Source organism: Condylostylus longicornis, unplaced genomic scaffold (assembly GCF_029603195.1).
Source record: "Condylostylus longicornis isolate FDR11 unplaced genomic scaffold, ASM2960319v2 ptg000126l, whole genome shotgun sequence".
NCBI classification, from domain to species: domain Eukaryota; kingdom Metazoa; phylum Arthropoda; class Insecta; order Diptera; family Dolichopodidae; genus Condylostylus; species Condylostylus longicornis.
In genome coordinates, this window is record NW_026578094.1 from 55,716 (window position 1) to 76,017 (window position 20,302).

A 20,302-nucleotide genomic window follows, 5' to 3' on the forward strand; every position below is an offset into this window, starting at 1 on the left:
TCTAAGTCATTTAAATAAAGAAATATGGGCTGAATTAAAAAACATGTTGGACACAATAATGCCTTTGGGCTATAAAAAACCTAAGCATTGAACAAGGTTCCTGGGGCCCTATAATTAGTTTTCTAATTTTACAAAAAATTTATAAGGAAACTTCAAGGGTCTACGAACAACAGGCAAATCCCAAGAAAATCCCAGAATTGACAGCTATGTTACAGTTCCTGGAAACAAGGTTTCAGGCGTTAGAAACTATGGGGGGCCCAGCAACAAAACAAAAACATGAAAAGCGATGCAACCAAATGTATCACACCGCGGTGTAGGTAAAAATATGTCCAATTTGTAAAGAGTAACACAAAATGTACTCATGTCAAAAATTCAAAGACATGAGTATTACTCAAAAATAGGAAGCTGCTAGACGGCACAACTTATGCTCAAACTGTCTTAGCAGCAATCATGTGAGAAACAAGTGCATTTCAAAGAACACTTGCATGAAATGCAGTAAAAATCATAATAGGTTGTTACATGGTGAAAGCAAAGTAAAAACAAATAATGTACCTAGTAATTCAGGTGGGTAATCATAGAACTGCGTCATACTGAAAAATGCGGCAGTTTTATGCGACCTACAGCAAACGTATGCGTTAAAAATACACCAAATTCACGTAAAAGCTTTGGAACTTATTCATGATGACGCTGGCCTTCACATTCATTTACATAAACACGTTATAAACAACATTCATTTTCTTATTTATCTATAATAGAAAAGAGCTTTATCCTAGCACCAAGTGCCATCGTTACTACTGAGTAGTAAAAATTATCTAATTTTTCTACCTTTAACTCGTTCCTTTGATTACGTCATCCATATGTTCTGCAGTTGTATGAAGAAATTTTCATTGATTTATATTATTAGTGTAATACGCACAATGCTTATTATATATATATATAGCTACTTCTCAGGTGTCAAGAAGTAAGGGTACTTATAGAAGGGCTAGAGACATGGGACACAAAGCATTACATAGGCTTTTGCCTCTAGCGTCCCAGAAAAAGGAAGAATTCCACCCGCTCTCTCCCTTCACCACCTCCCAAGATGCTTTGTTCACGCTTTTTACAAAATGGTGTTACATCCTGTAGGGGTAAATTTTTATTAATTTTGGTGGTTTAAATATTATATGTAAATTCATATTTGGAAGTGTGAGTTATAACAAAAAGTGAACACTTTCTTAAGAAAATTGTAAAGATTTAATTAAATCTACATTGTTTAAAAATAAGTATGTACCTACGCATTTACTTATGTACTCTTTTCGCGTAATTTTTTTAAACAAATCGCATTTTATAATAGTGTTCGAACCTGAGACTTTTTGCATAAAAATCGTATGGCATACGCATTACCCTACGCGTTTTATTCGCCTGCAAATCCAAATATATATGTGCGTGGATTTTAGTAGCGAATTATTTTTTGCGTAAGCAGCAATTGATCGCTTAAAGTGCTTATTATAAAAGGTATTTTACAGTTTTATGCGACATAACTCAAAGCGAGGTTCTGAAATAAATTACTCAAAAGATATTAGATGTCAAAGCAACTAATTATTTGCTTAATTATGTACTTTTTGGTAATTAGTTTACCATTAGTTGCCAATGGTAAACTAATTACCAAATTAGCAAATAATTTATTTGAATTTAAAAATTTTTGTTGTTATTTTTTCAATTCGTTCAATATCTCAAGTGCTTGCTCAAATTATTGGGAGCAAAACTTTCTAGCCAGTTGTCCAGACAATAAACCACTTAACTGAAATAAATAATTCAAAATTAATAAATTTTTGTTTTCTTTTCACTTGTGTTTTTGAACGCTCATATAAAAAGGTTTAAGAAAAAAAACTTTGCCTTTATAAAAAAAATATTGTACTTTATTGTTATTTACATTTTACCAAATATTGATTGATCAACAGAAAACGTTTGTTAAATTTCATTTGATATAAAATAAATTAATTTTGTTCGACGCTCCTGAATCGTATGTTAACTTTTAGAAATACATGTAAATTTTTTTGAAAATAGTAATGTTTCATTAATATTTAAAAATCTATTTTCATATTTTTTATTACATTCATATTAGTCTCTTTTATATATCATTATCAACTTCCTTTTGTTCTCTTGCCTCAGCGAAATACATTTCTCTGAGTTTTTTGGTAAGCGCTTTTGCTAGTCGAATCCGCAACCATAAAGGAACAAGCTTTATTAAAGCGTATTGTATACCGTGAGACCAATACCCGGTTGTTTCTGGAGTCTTATCGAGTGTGAATATTAAGGATCTTACATATGTCCTGGCGTCTGGAAATAGAAGTCCTCCTTTCATAACATAACTGGAATATGCATTCATTTTTGTTACTATATACATTGGTGTAACTAGTTGTACGACAATATTGTAATCCAACAACTCCTGTTGCAATGCCAATGTGAATCCTTTTATGTACATCTAAATATATCAAAATAAAAAAATTGAAACATATGGAATGGTTTGAAACAAGTGCAAAAGCACTTGGGGGATCTTTCCTTTGGGCTTTTGGTAAAAACTTGTTGGTATGTAGAGGAGGGGGTACTTGGACATCTACCGGTATATAAAATACTGCTTACATGAATTAATTATCAATTTACATGAAAAATATGTGAGACCAAGTTCTAACAAATAAATAGCGATAAAATTTTTTTTTTTAGACAATTAACATAGTTTGGGTTTTCTATCCCAAAATATCGAGTTTAAGCAGCTATCACCAAAATCAGTAATTATGACATCAACTAATGAAACTACCGTTTTATAGGTCTATTTACTGAGAAAAAAAAAACTGTTATTGATAATTATGGATATAATCTCCCGAAATAACCACTAAGTCTCTGAGTTACCCCCGTCCCCTTCTCGGAAAATTTAAAGTTGTGAATATTTTTTATATTTTTAGTATAAGTATGTATATGTATATTATATATGGCCAATTACGTACCTTACTAGCAGAATAAACGTTCATATATGGTAGTGGAGTAACTTCGCTTCCAGATGAAATATTAACTATTGCTCCTTTTCTATTGGATTTTAGAGTGCCGATTATAGTTCTAGTCATCATTGTTGTAGCACCAATGTTTATATTTATTATATCCCAAAGGACCTTTTCAGAAACTTTTTCTAACTCTTCTGGATAATCGTACATGCGCCCGACATTATTGACTGCTTAAAAAATATTTAAATTAATATAGTACTGCAAATTATATTTTTAAAGTGTGCAATTTACTATTTTTTTCATAAACTTCGTGGTCTAATAGATTTTAGCACAATAGGCTTGAAAGTTCGAACATTAGACCACATTATTGATCTAGATAAAGCCGTAAGTGACATGTCAAATGGTGCAAAATTAGAACACATTAAGCAGCACGTACTGAATTTTAGTAATAAAAGAGAGGTTTTACAGACATTCTTAGCGCAACATCACGAAATTCGTTGATTGGGCAGAGGGACGGTACCTGAATTCGGAGAAAATTATTCCGAGTTCGATGGCAGGAAATGGTTCTTAAAACTTCTTTTTAGCAAATACTGTTGTATAACAACAATTATTCTGAATTCTAAATCTTTTATTTTTTTTTCCATTTATTTAAATTACCAAAATTGCTAAAATTATAATTTAGCAAAACTTAATATTAACGCACATGTATTTACAAACATTTTAGTTAGTTGATGTAAATATTTTTCCATACATAGGTTTCTCACAATATTATAGTAGGAGTCAAGTTACATATATTTTGTTTGTTAATTTTACTTTAAGTAAATTTGAAACCTATATGATACGTAAGTTAACATGGGAAAATTGCCTACTAGTCTATTTCTGTGGGAAACATTTTAAGTAGTATAATTTTTATATAAATAGGTCAGATTTTTAATAAATAAATTAATTTTTATTTTTTTTATTTTATTTATTTCAAGGTATAATGTCTAAGGAGAATTTCAAATCTCATTACAGACTATACAAAATTTAAAATATAAGAATTCATGTGCACATGAATGTAAGTATAATAAAGTTGTAAAATATTTAGATAAATAAGAAGCTTTGTTTTTTTTGTTTTCGTTTTTTTTTTTAATAATACAAAAACCCTATAATCTATATTGTTGATCGTTGTAATTACTAATGAATGATTTCACTAATTTATTTTTCAATTTAGATGTGCTGTCAAATTTCCAAATCGCTATCCAGTTTGCTGTACAATTTGGTACCTAAATATAACGTTGTTTCAGAGCCAAATTGCGAAGTTCTTATTTTATTGGTATGCAGTATATTTTTATTTCTCGTGTTAATATTGTAAATATTTTTCCTCTATGTTACCTCAGATGTTGTATGGATGTTATCATTAGCAATATCATGTATATGGAGAATTAATTTTAAGTCAATAAAATCCTTAATAAGTAGGAAACAGTTTTGTCAGTGTATGAACTCAGTTCTTTCCCTCCAATTATAATTAAATAAATTTTTGATTGCACTATTTTGAATTATTTCTAATTCTTCTTTTACCCGTTTTGAGCTTGTTCCCCATAATTTAATGCCGTAACTGAGATGGCTGTGAAATAAAGCATAATATACTAATCTCTTCACATTTTCAGGTAAGTAATTTGAAACTTTATAAAATACTCCTGCAATCGATGATAATTTCTTTTTTAATTCATCTATTTCTACATTCCATTTCAAATTGTCATCAATCCACAGGCCCAGATACTGTAATTATTGAAATTGCTTTTATCTCCATTTTTTGTAAATTGGGATCACTTTTTCAACCTTAAGAGAGACTGGGACAATGCCTTCACATATAGACTTGTTAACTATAGTTGAGATTGGCTCATACAATTCCTCCTTACAAATTTTAAACATATGAGCTGACATGCAAAGTTTTTACAAAATGTTCGTTTAGAAGACATAATTTTGGTTGAATGTCGTTGTCTGATACACCTTGTAGAAAGCCGAAAACCTTATCTGTTTTTCTTTTGTTATAGATTATTTCATTTATGCAACTCCAAGTTTGAGACGCATTATTTTCACACTCACCAAATATTCTAGTATAATAAGCCCTTTTTTTGAATTTCTTTAATCTGGTCACCTCATTACTATAAAATTTATATTGACGTGCCAAATTTATATTAGTACAGTCTCTTCTCCATTTTGCGTACCAATAATGTTTTGTTTTTACTACTGATAAAAATTCCTCATCTACCCGTACTTTATCAGCTTTTTTATTTTTATACGGCACAACAAATTTAAACGCTTTATTGATTTTGATTTGCATTTTTTATATAAAATCTGCAACAATTTCTTCAAAATTTTTAACAGAATTTAGAATAATCGGCTCATTTTTTAGTATAGTTTGCAATTTCGTAGTTTGTAGTTTTATATTTAGGCGGTTCACTGTGATTACATGTAGTACTTTCTTTTATTTTAAAAACTTCAAAAACTATGATATTATGGTCAAAAAGATCAATATTTACATGAGATAATTTTAGTTTTTGATTTAAATTATCCGTAAAGCAGTGATCAATGAATGTACATATTATTAATATTTCTTGTTGCTAAATGCTTATTACAATTATAAGAATATTATTGTAATTAGTTACTTTCTGTGAATTGTCCAATAAATTTAAATTAAAATTGCCAAATATATATGTGTTTAAATTGCAATTTGTTTTAGCTATACATTTTTCAAATTCATCAATAAAATTCTCAAATCTATTAACAACTTCGGTTGGTGATCTATGTACATTAATTATATTTTGCGAGATATTGTTTATTTTTACATTTACGCTTAGTATGCTATCATAATTATCGCTATAAGAGTACGCAATAGTGTAAGAGTGTTTTTTATTAATGAAGATACCACATCCTCCACCAGTTTTACTTGGTCGACAAGCGCATACAGATAAAAAATTAGAAATATTATAAAATGCTAAATCTTCGTCTTTCAACCATGTCTCAGCCACACATTTAACATCAATAGAATCATTCAATATTCTCAACATAACCTCCATGTCATCAATTTTATTTTTTCCACTTCTGGCATTTAAGTATAAAACAGTGAGATCATTTTTGGAATTTATACAAATTTCATCCAGTGCATTGAAAATTTTATTTAGTGGGTTAGATAGGAAAAGATTGGAAGAATTAGTTGATACATCCATTTAGCGCATCCAAACTTATAATATTGATAGCCTTGCTGTTAATATCTTTTCGGATAAATATTTTTCCATCATTAACACACGTAAATGCAATTTTTCCTTCTCTTTTCAAGTCTCTAGCTTTTTTATATAAAAAGCTAAAAAAACTTGTTAATCTTTCATTAATATAGATTGGCTCTACGAACAACAGGCAAATCTCTAGAAAATCCCAGAATTGACAGCTATGTTACAGTTCCTGGAAACAAGGTTTCAGGCGTTAGAAACTGTGGGGGGCCCAGCAACAAAACAAAAACATGAAAAGCGATGCAACCAAATGTATCTCACCGCGGTGTAGGTAAAAATATGTCCAATTTATAAAGAGTAACACAAAATGTACTCATGTCAAAAATTCAAAGACATGAGTATTACTCAAAAATGGGAAGCAGCTAGACGGCACAACTTATGCTCAAACTGTCTTAGCAGCAATCATGTGAGAAACAAGTGCATTTCAAAGAACAGTTGCATGAAATCAACTTTTCAAAAGTAAAAATCATTATAGCCTGTTACATGGTGAAAGCAGAGTAAAAACACATAATGTACCTAGTAATTCAGATGGGTAATCATAGAACTGCGTCATACCGAAAAATGCGGCAGTTTTATTACCTACAGCAAACGTATGCGTTAGAAATACACCATTGCGAGCCCTAATAGACCAAGGGTCACAGTCGTCGTTTATAACGAAAGAAGTTGCAAATCAATTACAACTCAAAAGAACAAAAATTGATGCCATAATAATTGGAATCGGAACAAAAGAAATAAGCTCTTTAAAAAATAGTATTAGTATAAAAATTACATTAAAGAAATGTAAAGAATTTCCGGTTACCACCACGGTACGTTCTGGAAAACCTGCCGAAAATCCTGCCGCAAGGAAAAGTACATAAAGACAGATGGGGGCCCTTAAGAACATAGAGTTAGCACCTTAAGAACATAGAGCACCTCAAAAACATAGTTGAAAAACTTGCAAAAATTGATCTTATATTAGGGTCAGATGTCATTGCTGAAATATTGCTTAGTGGAATAATAAAAGAACAATCATACCATCCAATAGCTCAGCAAACAGTCTTTGGATGGACTGCAATGGGTCCTGGAGCAATGAAAACCCTTAAAATCAGTTTGATATGTCATGTTACTCTGGATGACATTGATGCACAAGTCAAACAATTCTGGGCCGCCAAAGAAATTCCGAAGAATGGAATGGTGAAAGAACGTGAAGAATGTGAAGCATTTTATGAAGCAACTACTCAGCGTAGTATCGAAGGAAGATATATTCTCGAATCCCATTCAGAGAAGACTGTAAAGCCGCATTGTTTAATAACGACAGTAAAAACGAGAAAAAATAGAGTTGACCTTGTCAACTTTGTGATACCCGTACGAATTGGTTATCCTATGTGCGAATAAATATGTTATAGATGACTATGGAACAGACAATGACTTTAAGTTACCGTATTACAATGTTAATTTATGCAAAATTTCAGTACTGTGTTTTTCAAAATACTGTGTGTGCCAAACTACTATTGAAGTTGCATGGCAGCTACCAGAAAGAGCCAAGAAATTCTAGCGAATTTTATTAAGCACATCGGCCCTGCTAATATATTCGCTTGTGTAAAATTTCAATGCAAAAGCTTTTATAGTTTCTGAGATATAGTCAAACAACTTTTGAAGTTGTAAGGCAGGTACCAGAAGGAGTCAAGTAATTTCAACGACTTTTATCTAACACATTGGCCCTACTAATATATTCGTTTGTGTGAAATTTCAATACAACAGCTTTTATAGTTTCTGAGATATAGTCAAACAACTTTTGAAGTTGTATGGCAGGTACCAGAAGGAGCCAAGTATTTTCAACGACTTTTATCAAACATATTGGCCCTACTAATATATTTGTTTGTGCGAAATTTCAATACCACAGCTTTTATAGTTTCTGAGATATAGCCAAATAAATTTCGAAGTTGTATGGCAGCTACCCGAACCGGTACCCCGATCATGTCCAATTTATTTTTTTAGCTCAATTAGTTTTTGAGTTATCGTTGGGACGGACGGACGGACAGACAAAGCTAACTCAACTCAGAATTCGACGCTGATCGAAAACATACACTTGAGTCTATATCTAAGACCGTTATATCTCAACGTTACAAACGGTAAGGCAAATTTAGTATACCCTTCGAACATACGTTCGTACGGGTATAAAAAGTGCAATCGCACGCCTAATTAATATGGAAAAACAGTTCGCAAAAAATCAAAAACTTGCTGAAAGTTACAAAGAATTTATGTGAGAATATGAGAACCTAGGCCATATGAAAAGATGTGAAATGGGCAACCTAGAAGAATCATACTTTTTACCACATCATGCAGTTATACAAGAAGAGAGCGCAATCTCTAAACTTCGTGTTGTATTTGATGGATCCAAAAAGTCGCAAAACAACATAAGTATCAATGATGTCATGAGGACAGGGCCTAAACTTCAACAAGATTTAATTTCTGTTATAACCCGATGGAATATGTCTGACGCATAAACAAATATGTTTATGCGTCAGACATTGAAAGAAGTATAACCAGATTTTAATCAATAACGAAGACGGGAATATGCAAAAAGTTGTCTAGATAATATTCACCTAATGACCCGATTCAAGAGTATATGTTCAACACAGTTACCTACGGAACAGCTGCAACTCCACATTTAGAAATGAAAACTCTGCTAAAACTAAGCACAAATGAACAAAATATGTTTCCAGTGGAAGCAAAAATCTTACGAACCGAGTTGAACAAGGAAAGTTACAACTTGCAAACATCCTAAAAAGCGCTGGCTTTAGACTTTACAAATAGACAGATAACAACCCACAACTCACAAACATTGCAATGCCGACAAAATACGTTGAAATGGAAAATAGACAACCTGAGTCACATAAAATATTAGGAATACGATGATTTCCCCACCGTTTACTCACGTTTTACTCACGTTGCGTAGCACCAAGATAATAAAAGGTTATATTTGTGTGTTTGTTTGCTTTGTCAAACATTTCATTTTCAACAAATTGCTCTTCTTTGTTTAAACCTACAACAATGGCAATTTTTTCGCACGGTGCTATTACCAGTCAAGTCGAATTATCAAGTCACGGACACTTAGTCCGTTTTTGTTCAATAAGTTGATGGAATAAGTTGCTAAAATATTGGCATTTTCTCATATTTTTAAATACAGTGATTTATTGCACATAATTTTATAGCAATAGTTGAAAATCAACATTTCATGCAAGAAATATTGCAAAAAATAACACCTTTCAACATTCCAAAACTCATGTCCTTTTTCTAAAATAAAGCCATTTTTACACCCCAATGTGTATTGTCTAGTTGAGTGAAAATGTTACAAAATATTATAAAAATGTCTGTTAAATACTTCTTTCCAATTTTTAGGACATTAGTAAACTTATAGTTAACAAACCTAGAAAAATGTAAATTTAGCTCTTAGTAGAGTTTCGCTTTGTGTTACCTGAATTCCCCGAAATGCCCACCAGTTAGTTTTGGTAACAACCAGAATTCAAATATCCAATTTCAAGAAATTCCATCAATTCGCTCCGTAAATATGGTGAAAAATGTGAAATCGTGGATCAGTTTTCGAGCCCTGATCTCTCCAAAAAATCAGGAGGTTTCGCGGACGGTCGAGCAAAGCTTATATATGAAAGCAAATCGGTTGAATATTTTCTTTAAAATGGTAAAAAATGTAAAACGGGGCTACTAAAAAGTGCAGTTCCCGAGGCCTGATCCCAAAAATTGATCAATCCGTGCCATGATCGAAATAAACTTAGACATAAAATTTCATCAAAATCGGTTCAGCCGAACTTGAGATACACGCGTGCACACAGACCCACAGACCTACAGACCGACAGGTTGCTAAACATAGTTTACTTACACTTCCCTATTATGGAAAAGTGCATTCCCACCGAAAACTCGATATGCAAAATTTGTTGCCATCACATAAACTACCTATTGTATACACATATAAAAATAACATACCTATTGTATACACAATACATTCGGTAATTATCAAAAAATTTTCTTTTTCCTTGTTCTTTCCATTCTCTCATTTTTTGTTCTTTCTTCTAATTAAAATTAGAAAACGGAATTGTTGTTGCAATTGGTTCTAGTTTATTATCAATTATAACAAAGTATATCTACCCAAGAAGTAGTTCGACTCTCCGTTAGCATCACACTAATGCAATCACTCACCAATTTTTGTATACAAAAAAATCCCTTAGCTAAGAAAGTTAAGCATAAAACCTTCTTATTTTCATTTTCATACGCATAAAAATTTTTGAGAAAGGGAAAGAGTACGCAATAGATGTTTACCCGTTTTTTTATAATGCATATATAGTATAGGAAAAAATATTAAGAATTTTAAAAGCGGGAGATTCTGTAATTTATGCTACTACAAGGTTTCATAAATTATAAAAGTAAAGGTTTCATAAATTATAAAAGGTTTAACAAATTATAAAATTCCATGTTATAAAAGCGAAGCGATTTAAAAGAAAAATTTGACTATTAAAATAAAAAACAAGTAAAAACGTTTCAGTCGATATAAACCGATTGAATTATACACTGCACCTTTCGGTTTTGTATAGCAATTACTCAAAACTGTGAAACCATTCTATAGAAATTTCACGGATATGTCTGATTTATAAATGGACATACAACTGCCAAGTTTCATGAATCTGACTTTATTTTTCCAAATATTTAAACTTTTGGACTTGTATGGGAGCTACTCGTAGCTGTAGAGCAATTCAACCAAAACTTCAGAAATATATCTGACCAATAACTCGACACACAACTGCCAAGTTTCATGAATCTGACTTTATTATTTTTCCAAATATTTAAAATAAGCTTTTGGAGTTGTATAGCAAGTACCCATTAATATGGAGTTATATAGCAAGTAGGGCTTGTCCTTGGCACAAAAGAAAAAACTAGTGAAAGTTTGGTGTCGATTGCATTATTCGTTTTTGAGTTATCGTGTAATCGGACGGACGGACGGACGGACTGACAGACGGACATGTCTAAATCGACGCAGAATTTTACGCTGAGCAAGAATATATATATATGTCCATACCGCAGATGACTCCTTCAAGTAGTTACAAACTCCATACCAAAGTTAATATACCCTTCACGAAGTAGTATATACCTTGACATTAAAAAAATTATGTCCTGGAGCCTGTTTTTTTTTGTGAATGTATTTGTAAACTTGCCTGTGTGTTTTGGCAAAATGATATTTCTGAAGAATAAGTTTTTTTTGTTGTTTTTTTTTTTGAAAAATGATGATTTTTGCCTATTTTGATTTCGAGTTTTCAATAGGAAAAGTTGAATAAAACCCAACAATTTTTATATTAACTTAAAATTTTTGAATAACATATCAAAAATTCAAATTTCAACTCAAAATTTTAACTGTGATTTTGATTAAATATATTTTCGAGTTTTTCCGCATTTTTTCGTACCGCTATGTCAGGCAACATATCTGATAGAATTGAGAGTAAAAAATGATAATACACTGAATAAAAAAAAAACTTGGTGCTATATTTTTAGCACTTTTCCAAAAAATTTTTAAAAAATAGTCCGTTCGTCTGTCCGTGTGTCTGTTTACAAAACTTCTACACCCTTGAAGATAGAAAGCTGAAATTTAATATGTACATAGATTTTTACTAGAAACTTATTTCCGTAGAACAAATTTTTTACCTATCTTTCCCTTCTAGAAGTTATACCCCCCCAAAACCCAAAAAAAGGCCTTTTTTAGCTAAGTGTTGCAACCATAAGCATTTTTGAAATTTTTCAAACGCAGAAAGGCAGTGGGTTGCTTCCTTTTAAAAAGGCAGTGGGTTGCTAAACTTTAGAAAAACAAAATGGCCGTTGTAATTTATCGTTATCTAAAGTCCTTTTTTTTCCAAATTTTTGATTTCGTTTTTCTTCTAAACCCCAGCCTGTAGAAGCTTGAAATTGGTAGCTTTTAGACACCAACAAGTAGTTCATTTCGTTAGAAGAAAATTTTTTTCCATCTTCACACCCTCTCAAGTTATGGCCTCTTGAAATTTGTAAAATTGACACCTTATATTTCCGAAACAGCAAGCTTTTTTAAATTTCTATAAACGCAAAAAGCTAACGGTAAATTCCATAACATTAAAAAATAAAATCTGATGTGATCAGCACATAACCGACCGCATTGTGTATTGTCTAGTTAATTGAAAGTGTTACACAATATTATAAAAATGTCTGTTAAATACTTTTTTCCAATTTTTAGGACATTAGTAAGCTTATAGTTAACATACCTAGAAAAATGTAAATTTGGCTCTTAGTAGAGTTTCGCTTTGTGTTACCCGGATTCCCTGAAATGTCCACCAGTTAGTTTATTTCAAGAAATTCCATCAATTCGTTGCGTAGATATGGTGAAAAATGTAAAATCGGCCCGCAGATCAGTTTTCGAGCTCAGATCTTTCCAAAAAATTTATATGTTCATTGTTTTAATACGAGGAATTATAATATCAAATTTCAATGAAATCGGTTGATTATTTCTCTTTATATACACAAAAATGTATATTTGACCCGTAGTAAACGTCCAGTTGCTAATACCTGATTTGTTCCAAAAGCTAGAAAATTTTCACGGACGGTCAAGCAAAGCTCATATATGAAATTTCAAGTAAATCGGTTGAATATTTTCTTCAAAGTGTTCAAAAATGTAAAACAGGCCCGCTAAAAAGTGCAGTTCCCGAGGCCTGATATATGCAATCCGTGCCAAACTTAACAAACTTACATATAAAATTTCATCATAACATTGGTTAAATGCGTCAATAAGTATCCCGATAAAGGGAGAAAAGCAGTATACCAACCATATTAATAAAAATAATTTCAATTTTTGAGAAGAATAAAATTAAAAGTTGTAAGAAAAAATTATTAAATAAAAATAAAGATAAACAATTTACTCTGCATAAATAAGAATAAAAGTGGCCACGAAAAATATTTAGAAATATTATTTGAACTAAATTGTAGATTAATGAATTAATAACAAAATTTGCTATCGTAGTTATACTAACTTTAATTAACAAATATTAAGAGAATAACAAAACTACTAATAATTAAAAACTATCATAACTACTGTGATTCAAGCCTACTCTTCGATACCTAAGGCGAGGCTGCCTTAGAAACGGTGGTAATTTAACTAAGAAAATAAAATATTCTACTGTAATAAAATTAAATAACACAATTTTCATTTTTTTAAACAGCAAAACCTAATTATAAAATAAAATTTGAAAAGCTAAAAAGAAAAAAAATCATTTACTTTTTAAATAATTAAAAGCAAAGAAATTGTTTTTAAAATAAATCAGTTTTTAAATAAATTTGGAATATTTAATTTAAAATAGATTTTTTTAATAATAATTACTGTCAATAATAACTTTAATTGATTTTTTATATAATTTTATAATTTTAATAGAATTTTAATAGATTTTTCTAACCATAATTACAATTTGAGAATTTTAAATAAAATTTTTCTTGTTTAATAATAAAAAAATACAATAAAAAGAAAGGAAAAATACACTTGTAAAAAGTTAAAAGCAAACAAGCAGCTTAAAACTACTAATTTTTTCTTTTCTCTATTCTCGATTTTGCCCGTTTTTAAATTACTAATTTTAAATTACCGATAATCGAAATTTCTGCAACAACCACACTTTAATCAATTGTAATATTTCTCGACACCTTAATATGGCGACTTGTACAAACTTTGATAAATCCCCACGTGGTATTTCTACTCCTGAAATACCACCCTACCAGGTTGATGGTGAGGATGATGTTAGTCCAATTCATGCATCTCTTTTACATGAACATGAAAGATCTCAGACCACCAGAGAAACCATTAGAGAGATGGTTAAAGACCATCAGAGAAACCATTAGAGACATTACGAGACGAGGAAAATATTTAAGAACGGAGGCATATCGAATTTATTAGAAGAAGAATTCTTTGACGAGGACATAAATTTTGAAAGGGATCCAGATCTGGTGGGCATGGGCAAATCCCTGATGTAGTTAAAGGACTACGGGTCTTCTCAGGCGAAGCTGGAGAATACGGCTCTTGGAAAAAGAGCGTAGAGCGTGTTCTCAGTATTTATCAGCATTTGCGAGGGAAACCAAAATATTACGGCATCATTAACGCCATTCAAAACAAGATCGTGGGCAGTACAGACGTGGCCTTCGAATCATACAGTACTCCACTTAAATGGGGAAGCATAGTGAAATGTCTCGCCTTGCACTATGCGGATAAGAGGGACATCGTCACGCTGGAGGAGCAGATGTCTACAAAATCACAAAGGGGCTCTTCGGTGGAGGATTTGGAGGTTGTGGAGATACAAAATAAAAGAAACAATACCAACCGGTCCTTCAAACGAAACAAAATACAAAAGATAAACCACACCAACCCTCAAATGAAGGCAAAGTCGAACGAGGAAAATAACAAAATAACTTGTTTAACTTGTGCCACTTGCTCAACCAACACAGAAAATCCTTTTTTAGATTAAAAGTGGCTCTTCCAGTCGGAATTAAGGTTCATTGTTGATACGGGTTCTAATAAAAACTATATTAATCCTAAATTCATAAGAAATCAAAACTAAATAATCAAAAATTTCAGGCTAATTCTATTGGTGGTGAAGTTACAATCACGCACCATGCTGAAGTAGATCTATTCAAAAATAACTTTCCAAAATTAAATTTTTTTTCTTTTACCAAACTTGAATTCTTTTGAAGGTATTATAGGAAACGATACCTTATAGGAATTAAGAGCCATAATTAACACAGACGAAAACAAATTAATTTTAAACGATTGCCTAGTAATACCTATAAAGCAATATGTCACAGAAACAGTTGATAAAATTGAAATAAGAACCGCCCACTTAAATGAAGACCAGAAAAAAAAACTTAATTTACTAATAAAACAACATCATAAACTCTTCGCTGATCCAAACGAAAGATTGACCTATTCCACAGTAGTAAAGGCTGAGGTACGAACGACCACAGATGAACCGGTCTTTTCCAAGTCATACCCTTATCCGATGGCTCTGAAACAAGATATAGATAAACAAAAAAGGTAACTTCTGAACGATGGTATTGTCAGACTTTCTAGGTCACCATACAATTCTCCTGTATGGATAGTACCAAAAAAGGAAGATGCGTCCAGAGAAAAAAAGTTCAGAATGGTCATAGATTACAGAAAAATTAATAAGATAACAATTCCTGATAAATACCCAATACCAGAAATTGACGAAGTATTGGCAAATCTTGGTCAAAATGAGTACTTTTCTATAGTCGATCTGAAAAGTGGTTTCCACCAAATTTCTTTGAGGGAAAAAGATATTGAAAAAACAACTTTTTCAGTCAATAACGGAAAGTACGAATTCACGCGTCTTCCCTTTGGATTGAAAAACGTCCCTTCCATATTTCAAAGGACCCTAGACGACATTTTTCGAGACCATATTGCGGTGCGATGCCACGTTTATATCGATGACATAATTATTCGGGAAAGCAGAAAATGAACATTTTAAAAATTTAGAAAAAATTTTCCATACTTTGGAACTTGCCAATATGAAAATTCAGCTCGACAAGAGCGAATTTCTCAAACATGAAATTGAATTTTTAGGGTTTCTAGTAACCTCGAAGGGAATTAAAACCAACCCGAAAAAGATTCAGGCCATTTGCGACCTACCCATTCCAAAAACACTAAAAGACCTGAGATCATTTTTGGGAATGTCAGGGTACTACAGGCGATTTATTTGTGACTATTCTAAAATTGCTAAACCCTTGACATCCCTTCTCAGAGGGAAAGGAGGACGCGTTTCAAAGAATCAATCTTAAAGGACCGATATAAGTTTGGATGCGGATGCTATAGGAACTTTTAACACACAGGATTCCCTAATATCAAAAGAGCTTCTTCTTATGATCCTGATTTTCATAAGAACTTTGAGCTAACAACCGATGCATCGAATTATGCGATTGGAACTGTGTTAGCACAAGGACACCGACCGATAACATTTCTCTCAAGAACTTTAACAAAGACAGAAGAAAATTACGCGACTAACGAGAAAGAGTTATTAGCTATCGTATGGGCATTAACTTCACTACGAAATTTCCTTTACGGATCAAGACGCGTTATCATTTTTACCGACCATCAACCTCTTAAGTAATAAAAATAGCAACTGTAAGATGAAGAGATGGAAGGCCATAATTGAAGAGTATAACTATGAATTTGAATATAAGCCAAGTACCTGCAACGTAGTTGTAGACACTTTATCTCGACTTGTGCCAAACTCTTTCTCAAACACACTGGCTGTAGCACAAAATAGCTCTTGCCACAGTAATATCCCTCTGGTTAACGCCCCCCCCCCCCCTCAATGCATTCAAAAACCAAATTATCTTCAGAATAGTGAAAGACGAGCATTGCAAAAAGGAAACTATCTTCTCAAAGTATAACAGACACACAATTAGTAGGGAAGAATACTCTCAGAAACACAGGGTCTCTCAGAAACATAATAGATCACGTAAAATAGAAATTTTACGTGATCTATTAAATCCGAGTGTAGTAAACGGAATTATAACAGAAAAAGATATCATGTATCAGATTCAAGGAATTTATTTCGATCATTTTAAGAACTATAAAATTAAATTTTCTAACAAAATAATAAGGGACATAACGTAAACAAAAAGAAATAATCCTTAATACACATAAAAGGGCGTATAGAAACTCGAAGGAAAATCAAGCACAAATTATCGAAAATTATTATTTCCCGGCTATGGCAAGAAAAATATCAAATATAGTATGCAAAGAGAGCAAATACGCTAGGCATCCCACAAATCTCAAAATTAATCCAACCCCAGTTCCCAGCTACGCTGATCAAATAATCCATATAGAGATATTTTCGACAAACTCAAGCCTAGAGCAATGAAAACCCTTAAAATCAGTTTGATATGTCATGTTACTCTGGATGACATTGATGCACAAGTCAAACAATTCTGGGCCGCCAAAGAAATTCCGAAGAATGGAATGGTGAAAGAACGTGAAGAATGTGAAGCATTTTATGAAGCAACTACTCAGCGTAGTATCGAAGGAAGATATATTCTCGAATCCCATTCAGAGAAGACTGTAAAGCCGCATTGTTTAATAACGACAGTAAAAACGAGAAAAAATAGAGTTGACCTTGTCAACTTTGTGATACCCGTACGAATTGGTTATCCTATGTGCGAATAAATATGTTATAGATGACTATGGAACAGACAATGACTTTAAGTTACCGTATTACAATGTTAATTTATGCAAAATTTCAGTACTGTGTTTTTCAAAATACTGTGTGTGCCAAACTACTATTGAAGTTGCATGGCAGCTACCAGAAAGAGCCAAGAAATTCTAGCGAATTTTATTAAGCACATCGGCCCTGCTAATATATTCGCTTGTGTAAAATTTCAATGCAAAAGCTTTTATAGTTTCTGAGATATAGTCAAACAACTTTTGAAGTTGTAAGGCAGGTACCAGAAGGAGTCAAGTAATTTCAACGACTTTTATCTAACACATTGGCCCTACTAATATATTCGTTTGTGTGAAATTTCAATACAACAGCTTTTATAGTTTCTGAGATATAGTCAAACAACTTTTGAAGTTGTATGGCAGGTACCAGAAGGAGCCAAGTATTTTCAACGACTTTTATCAAACATATTGGCCCTACTAATATATTTGTTTGTGCGAAATTTCAATACCACAGCTTTTATAGTTTCTGAGATATAGCCAAATAAATTTCGAAGTTGTATGGCAGCTACCCGAACCGGTACCCCGATCATGTCCAATTTATTTTTTTAGCTCAATTAGTTTTTGAGTTATCGTTGGGACGGACGGACGGACGGACGGACAGACAAAGCTAACTCAACTCAGAATTCGACGCTGATCGAAAACATACACTTGAGTCTATATCTAAGACCGTTATATCTCAACGTTACAAACGGTAAGGCAAATTTAGTATACCCTTCGAACATACGTTCGTACGGGTATAAAAAGTGCAATCGCACGCCTAATTAATATGGAAAAACAGTTCGCAAAAAATCAAAAACTTGCTGAAAGTTACAAAGAATTTATGTGAGAATATGAGAACCTAGGCCATATGAAAAGATGTGAAATGGGCAACCTAGAAGAATCATACTTTTTACCACATCATGCAGTTATACAAGAAGAGAGCGCAATCTCTAAACTTCGTGTTGTATTTGATGGATCCAAAAAGTCGCAAAACAACATAAGTATCAATGATGTCATGAGGACAGGGCCTAAACTTCAACAAGATTTAATTTCTGTTATAACCCGATGGAATATGTCTGACGCATAAACAAATATGTTTATGCGTCAGACATTGAAAGAAGTATAACCAGATTTTAATCAATAACGAAGACGGGAATATGCAAAAAGTTGTCTAGATAATATTCACCTAATGACCCGATTCAAGAGTATATGTTCAACACAGTTACCTACGGAACAGCTGCAACTCCACATTTAGAAATGAAAACTCTGCTAAAACTAAGCACAAATGAACAAAATATGTTTCCAGTGGAAGCAAAAATCTTACGAACCGAGTTGAAAAAGGAAAGTTACAACTTGCAAACATCCTAAAAAGCGCTGGCTTTAGACTTTACAAATAGACAGATAACAACCCACAACTCACAAACATTGCAATGCCGACAAAATACGTTGAAATGGAAAATAGACAACCTGAGTCACATAAAATATTAGGAATACGATGATTTCCCCACCGTTTACTCACGTTTTACTCACGTTGCGTAGCACCAAGATAATAAAAGGTTATATTTGTGTGTTTGTTTGCTTTGTCAAACATTTCATTTTCAACAAATTGCTCTTCTTTGTTTAAACCTACAACAATGGCAATTTTTTCGCACGGTGCTATTACCAGTCAAGTCGAATTATCAAGTCACGGACACTTAGTCCGTTTTTGTTCAATAAGTTGATGGAATAAGTTGCTAAAATATTGGCATTTTCTCATATTTTTAAATACAGTGATTTATTGCACATAATTTTATAGCAATAGTTGAAAATCAACATTTCATGCAAGAAATATTGCAAAAAATAACACCTTTCAACATTCCAAAACTCATGTCCTTTTTCTAAAATAAAGCCATTTTTACACCCCAATGTGTATTGTCTAGTTGAGTGAAAATGTTACAAAATATTATAAAAATGTCTGTTAAATACTTCTTTCCAATTTTTAGGACATTAGTAAACTTATAGTTAACAAACCTAGAAAAATGTAAATTTAGCTCTTAGTAGAGTTTCGCTTTGTGTTACCTGAATTCCCCGAAATGCCCACCAGTTAGTTTTGGTAACAACCAGAATTCAAATATCCAATTTCAAGAAATTCCATCAATTCGCTCCGTAAATATGGTGAAAAATGTGAAATCGTGGATCAGTTTTCGAGCCCTGATCTCTCCAAAAAATCAGGAGGTTTCGCGGACGGTCGAGCAAAGCTTATATGAGGGGCTCAGAAGCAAAGTGGCCTAACCATCAATTCTAAAATTTTCGGTTTTTTTGTAGAAACATGTATAAAAATAGGTTAAAAATCGATGTGCATTGATAGTTAGCTCAAATGTCGCTTGTAACGGTAAATTTTTTTTGTGGCTTAACGAAAAATTTGAATTTTCTTAGAAGCAAAGTGGCCTAACTAACAATTGTCGGTTAGGCCACTTTGCCTCTAAGCAAAAATTCAAATTTAAAAAAAGCAACATTTTAATTACGTTACATTAGTTTTTCTAGTAGGTATAAAATACTAATTGAAATTAAATAAACGTTGTATTAAATTCATTAATTTATTTACTGTTTTTATTTACTCATGCTTGATAAAAACGGGTTTTATGTTTATCAAAATTATAATTGCGGATTATCAAAATTATTAATGAAATATTATAATAAAATGCATGTTGTGATATTCATACGCAATTATCTAAAATAAATACGTTGAAGTACAGTCTGGTGTTACGTTTGAATGGAAACACATGTTTAATTTTATATTGTAAAAT

The 20,302-nt window shown here is 32.1% G+C and overlaps 1 protein-coding gene across 3 annotated transcripts in view; it reads right to left on the minus strand.

The window, feature by feature from the left end:
- Nucleotides 1-1,876: 1,876 nt before the first annotated feature.
- LOC129614907 (inactive hydroxysteroid dehydrogenase-like protein 1) overlaps nucleotides 1,877-20,302 on the minus strand; it is an 84,144-nt gene continuing 65,718 nt past the window's right edge. For 2 of the 3 annotated variants that reach the window (XM_055529874.1, XM_055529873.1), the window contains 2 exons: nucleotides 2,985-3,205; nucleotides 1,877-2,464 (listed from right to left, as the gene is read on the minus strand). In XM_055529874.1, coding sequence (XP_055385849.1) covers nucleotides 2,111-2,464; nucleotides 2,985-3,205 — 575 coding nt within the window. In that variant the 3' untranslated portion in view covers nucleotides 1,877-2,110. Of the gene's footprint in view, nucleotides 2,465-2,984; nucleotides 3,209-20,302 lie in introns of all 3 variants that reach the window. The other variant, XM_055529872.1, reaches the window with a different exon arrangement.